Here is a 6086-nt window from a genome sequence, read left to right as displayed (position 1 = left end):
CTAAGAGTAACTGCCACACTGCTCTGACACACCATAGTCCTCAAGTGACTTGAACATGGATTTACTACATGTATTGCAGACTAACATTTTGTCCATAATAATGGCCATAGTGGTTATTATTTTACTTTGGAAGTACATGGGGAAACAGAGCAGCTATGGACATTTGCCACCGGGTCCTTCACTGATTCCTCTTCTTGGTAACTTGTTACAAATTGATATGAAACGACCGGACAAGTCCTTCATGGAGGTCAGTTAAAAGCCACAATCTGTTTGATTTTCTCAAAGTCAAAGATGGAGCTATGGATGCAAGCACTGCAGTCATAGATCAATATGATAGTTTTAATAATTTGAAGCTACAGAATACATTGTTTGCAGGGTTGGGGAGTAACTGATTACATGTACTGTCATCAGTTACATGTTATGTGATTACAAAAAACTGTTACTGTTACCACCCAAAATATTGTAATCAGATTAGAGATACTTTAGAAAAATGAGTTGAGTTAATTACCCCCCCTCCCCGAAAAAGCAAAAGTTTAAGTTTGTTCCACCTGAGTGAGTCTGAACACAAGTCAGTGTCACGTTCGTTGAAGAACGGGTCAGACCAAGGCGCAGCGTGATATGCGTACATGTTTATTGAACTTAACAAACAACACGACAAAACAACAAAGGAAACGAAACGTGAAGTCCAAGGTAGTACAGAACAACAAACCTTACACGGAACAAGATCCCACAACTAGACAGTGCCAATAGGCTGTTTAAGTATGGTCCCCAATCAGAGACAACGAGCGACAGCTGCCTCTGATTGGGAACCACACCGGCCAACAAAGAACTAAACATACTAGATTGACAACATAGGAAAAGCACAACAAGGAATATACACACCCTAACTCAACATATAAGCGTCCCCTGAGTCAGGGCGTGACAGTCAGAGATTTTTTTCTATTGCCGCATAAGGGGAAAGTAATCCAAAAGTAACTGAAAGTAATCAGATTATGTTACTGAGTTTGGGTATTCCAAAAGTTACGTTACTGATTATAATTTTGGACAGGTAACTAGCGACATTTAGAAAGTAATCTACCCAACCCTGATCGTTTAGAGACAATGGAATGAAACAGCCTTATTTGGGGTTATGAGGGGATAAGAAAGTTGTACTAAGTTCATGAAGCAGTTATAAGTTATATTCTTCAAGAATCAATGGGTTCCTCTCATCTGTTATCAGCTCAGTAAGAAATATGGCTCAGTGTTTACTGTGTGGCTGGGCCCCAAACCTGTAGTGGTGGTCTCTGGCTATCAGGCCATCAAGGAAGCTCTGGTAGACCAAGGAGAAGAGTTCAATGGAAGAGCCAACCCTGCCATTACCCTGAAACTCCTTAACGAACACGGTGAGTGAAATGAATGGAAGAGGGATGGTGTGAGATACATGTGTCATAGTCAACCTGAGTGGAAATGGACTTTGCTTAGAAGAGGGAACTAATGTGTTATGTTCATCCTATCTGTCTGTGCCTCTGTCCTGTTGTACTCATCAATCTAGGGGTGGGATCAAGTAATGGGCAGAGATGGGAAACTCTTCGCAGCTTCTCCTTGATGTCCCTGAAAAACCAAGGAATAGGATGCAGGAGCCTTGAGGAGATAGTCCAAGAGGAAGCTAAGAGTCTAGTGAAAGCCTTCAGTGAATATGGAGGTATGTTGTTTTTGTCTGTGACATCTGTTTGTGTGTGTGCATCACAGGCTGCTGAGGGGAGGACGGCTCATAGTAATGGCTGGAACAGACTTAATGGAATGGTATCAAAGACATGGAAACCATGTGTTTGATGTATTTGATACCATTCCACTGACTCCGCTCCAGCCATTACCACGAGCCCGTCCTCCCCAATTAAGGTGCCACCAACCTCCTGTGGTGTGCAGGCATGAGTGTTTATGCTTGTCTGCCGTCTCTTCCAGATTCCACTGTCAACCCCAAAGAACTCCTGTTCCATTCTATCATCAACCTATTCTGGTCCATAGTCTTTGGGCGCAGATTTGAATACAACGACCCAGAGTTTCATATCCTCTACAAGCCTGTCTATACATACTTCGACATGCTAAAAAGCAAAGTGTCAATGGTATGGTAGCACATACAGTGCCTTCAGAAAGTATTCATACTTCCTGACTTCTTCCACATTTTGTTGTGTTACAGCCTGAAGACATTAAATATCTTTTGAGCATGGTGACGTTATTAATTACACTTTGGATGGTGTATCAGTACACCCAGTCACTACAAAGATACAGGTGTCCTTCCTAACTCAGTTGCCGGAGAGGAAGGAAACCGCTCAGCGATTTCACTTAAAAAAAAATGATTGGTTGTATTGATACACAATCTAAAGCCTAATTAATAACTTTACCATGGTCAAGGAGATATTCAGTGTCTGTTTATTTTTTATTTTTTTAATCTACCAATCGGTGCCCTTTTTTGCGAGGCATTGGAAAAGCCCCCTGGTGTTTGTGGTTAAATATGTTCTTGAAAAACACTACTCAACTGAGAGACCTTACAGATAATTGTATGTGTGGGTTACAGAGATGGTGTAGTCATTCAAAAAATCATGTTAACCCCTATTATTGTACATGCAATTTATTATATGATTTGTTAGGCAAATTTGGACTCCTGAACCTAATAAGGCTTGCCATAACAAAGGGGTGAATACTTATATAACCAAGACATTTTATTCTTTATTTTTTATTAATATGTAAAAATGTATTGAATGTTCTTTTCACTTTGAGGTATTTTGTGTAGATCAGTGACAAAGAAATCACAATTATACCTATTTCAATCCTACTTTGTAATGCAACAAAATGTGAAATAATCCAAGGGGGGTGAATACTTATGATATGCACTGTATGCCTGACATTTATCTATACCAGCTTTTCCAAAGCATGGCTTGATTGTGTCTTATAAGCTTGCCTGCCAAAATGGATAATGATAACAAAAGTACATGGGTCACCATTAGAATATAACAACCACCCTTTCCTTCCCATGTTTCCTATGTTCCGCCTCTTCCAGCTGTACAACATTTCCCCCAGAATTGTTGAGTGCTTTCCAGGAAAACACCATGAGCTGTTTAAGGCCATAGACAAGGCCAAAGCTTACATACGAGAGGAAGCAGATCGTCGTCTTAAAAGCCTGGACACCTCTAACCCCCAGGACTACTTCGATGTATTCCTGGTTAGAATGCTGGAGGTAAAACAGTGATTGATTCCTGGAATTGGATGTTGAACCTCTTACGTTATCAAAATAATGTAATAGCACCAACTTGCCACCAGAAGGCACTGTTTTCCTAAATATATGATACATGATTACTTGGGTTCGAATCTTTTTGCAAAAGTTAACTTTCTCATAAACTTTCTCACAAATCTCTTATCAGTGTATGGTTTAGAGGTATCTTCCAACTTTCCTTAGGAGAAAGATCAGCCCGGGACTGAATTCAACTATGACAACTTGTTTCCGTGTGTGTGGGATCTGTTTGCTGCCGGCACAGAGACCCAGTCCTCCACCCTGTCACACGCCTGTCTGATGATGATCAAGTACCCTGACATCCAAGGTATCCTCTCTTCTATATCACTGTTATTGAAGTTATACTCATTTATTGCAAATATATAGCAAATAGTAATGCAACCCAATTTAATGGGCCAGTCTCCAGGACGCAGATTAAACCTATTCCTGGACTAAAAAGCACTATAATGAATGGAGATTACCTATTGAACATTTGAATTTGGGTCTGGAAAACCAGCCAAACAAGAGCTGCAACAGAGAGTTTACATTACATACCATGTAAGCAGCACATACATGCTGGCATTTCTTTATTCTCAATACACTATAAACACTGTATATAAACATAAATGACAGAATGCAAATGCTATGAAGGACTATGACTGTGTCTCTCTTCCTCAGAGAAAGTTCAAGAGGAGATAGACGAGGTGATTGGCTCGAACAGAGTCCCCACCGTTGACGACAGACAGAAGATGCCCTACACGAATGCCGTCATCCACGAAATCCAGAGAAGTATGAGTCTTGCTCCCACTGCTGTCCCTCACCAAATGACCCGAGACACAACGTTCCACAACTACCACATCCCAAAGGTGACCACTATTTCTGCAAATGTATCCCAAACGTCTATTATTTTTGCTTGTTAAACTGCCAATTGTTTTATGTAAGTGCTCTTTTGTTATTCTTCCAGGGTACCACAGTGTTTCCACTGTTGTCCTCTGTGCTGTTTGACCCCAAACTGTTTAAGAACCCAGATGAGTTTGACCCAGAGAACTTCCTGGATGAAAATGGACGCTTTAAGGAAAACAACGGATTTCTTGCTTTTGGACTGGGTAAGATTACGTTACAAGTGGCTAATAAAAGAATGAGAATGTGAAAACAAGAACCACGCCGTAATAGCTCTCAGAGAAAAAGCCTCAACATCATCACACAATATACTTACACATTGCTTACATCTTGTTTTATATGTTTTGCATATCAAACAAGGCCAATGTGTAGGTTTCAGTCCCAGGATTGCAGGTTGACTGCTGAAGGTAACCTCTCTCCTCTCCCACTGTCCCTCAGGGAAGCGGTCCTGCCTGGGAGATGGAATGGGGATTCCCAGGATGGTACTCTTCCTGTTCTTTATTTCCCTTCTTCAGCACTTCACCTTCAGGGGCACCAAACCTCCGGAGGAAATTGACGCCAGTGTAGTATCCTACTTCGTTGGTCGCCTGGCGCGCCCCTACACCTGCTATGTCAAACTCAGGACACCAAATATTTAATTGATCAAACAGCTTTTAATCTTGATGAAATTCAATGTGATTTATTTTCTGAATAAGGAGTCTCAACAGCAAAGTTGTCATGTCATGTTATTAGATACAAAAAACAATAGACAAATACTTAAACTGGCAGATTAATTTAATTTAAATTACTTGTGAAAAATAACAAACATGTACATGAAAAGTGAATAAAGGTAGTGTCCATTCATGTCACAGTCTTATACAGTATGTGAGATTTACTGCTGATCGTTCTACTGTAATCTCCCTGTGATGATAACATATTCACACAGAGTTAAATATAATTTGAGTCTCAGTGAACCCAGTTTACCTGTTGACAGGTATATAGAACATGTGGAATCAAGTCAGAAGGACATGTCTGTTTATGTAACACGTTCCACCCCTGCCACAATGGACCCAATGTATTATGGGTCCAGGGTGACAGTAAAGTACTAACTCACTGCATGGTTCTAACGTAGACATCCACTGAATCCACCTCCCTCACGGCACAGCACAACTCTAACACATACTACATGTAGCAATGCTAACTAACCATTTTCTATTGAAAAGTCCATGTCTGACATAAGCAGTTTTACAAAATGTTTTGTAATGTTGGCCTAAGAAATTCCAAAGGCTACATGTGCTGTTGCCAAAGGTATACTATACAAGAAGATATTTGTGAAGTGCAACGCTCAGTTTGTGAATGCTGTTTCAGGGGTTGTGAGGTTCAGCCAAGCCACTTTGGAAATGAAGATAATAGCACGCACGCGCGCGCACACACACACACACACACACACACACACACACACACACACACACACACACACACACACACACACACACACACACACACACACACACACACACACTTACACACTTAGAGTTATGATCTATGCCACCAGAGGCATCTCTGTCAAGCACCAGTAATGACCCTAGTAGGAATACTGCTAGTGAAAAAATTTATGTTATTTTGTATGACATACTACATTTTGATGACACTGAGAGATGAATGGTGGACATGCTTGGGTAATGGGTTGACCCCATTTGGAGTGAATGGTCAGACAGAAATACAAAGCTACCTCATTACTCCATTGGTATGTGTGAAGATGGGGCCTCTGTGTATGTGGTTTAGAGGAGCTATTTCAAAAGGGAAGTTGGAAATTGCCTGGTTTAATTGCCTACAGAACCACTGTTCAACTGGTGGATAGCCATTAGGTTTAATGTGACCCTCAAGAAGAGACTAATGACAAACAGTAAAATGAGTTGAGGGTTCTGGATGCTCAGACAGATCGATACACACAGAGTAG

At 40.8% G+C, this 6086-nt stretch overlaps 1 protein-coding gene across 1 annotated transcript; it reads left to right on the top strand.

Annotated features, from left to right (window-relative positions):
• On the top strand, positions 1–5589 carry LOC121567425 (cytochrome P450 2M1). The gene is made up of 9 exons (XM_041877458.1): positions 1–247; positions 1220–1382; positions 1532–1681; positions 1942–2102; positions 3038–3214; positions 3434–3575; positions 3926–4113; positions 4212–4353; positions 4586–5589. The coding sequence occupies exons 1-9, from the start codon at positions 56–58 to the stop codon at positions 4783–4785; spliced, it is 1515 nt and encodes a 504-aa protein (XP_041733392.1). The 5' UTR covers positions 1–55; the 3' UTR covers positions 4786–5589.
• Positions 5590–6086: the final 497 nt, after the last annotated feature.

The sequence above is a fragment of the Coregonus clupeaformis genome, chromosome 6, assembly GCF_020615455.1.
Source record: "Coregonus clupeaformis isolate EN_2021a chromosome 6, ASM2061545v1, whole genome shotgun sequence".
In the NCBI taxonomy this organism is placed as follows: Eukaryota; Metazoa; Chordata; class Actinopteri; order Salmoniformes; family Salmonidae; genus Coregonus; species Coregonus clupeaformis.
The sequence above is the reverse complement of the archived record's forward strand: the minus strand, read 5'-3'. Positions and strand labels throughout refer to the sequence as shown.

What these genes read in the sequence shown, in the direction of transcription:
- LOC121567425 (XM_041877458.1), top strand. Translation starts at nt 56, where the DNA reads ATGGATTTACTACATGTATTGCAGACTAACATTTTGTCCATAATAATG. An exon ending in AGCCTTCAGTGAATATGGAG is followed by an intron (nt 1,682 to 1,941) that starts GTATGTTGTTTT and finishes CGTCTCTTCCAG; the next exon opens with ATTCCACTGTCAACCCCAAA. An exon ending in ATTTCTTGCTTTTGGACTGG is followed by an intron (nt 4,354 to 4,585) that starts GTAAGATTACGT and finishes ACTGTCCCTCAG; the next exon opens with GGAAGCGGTCCTGCCTGGGA.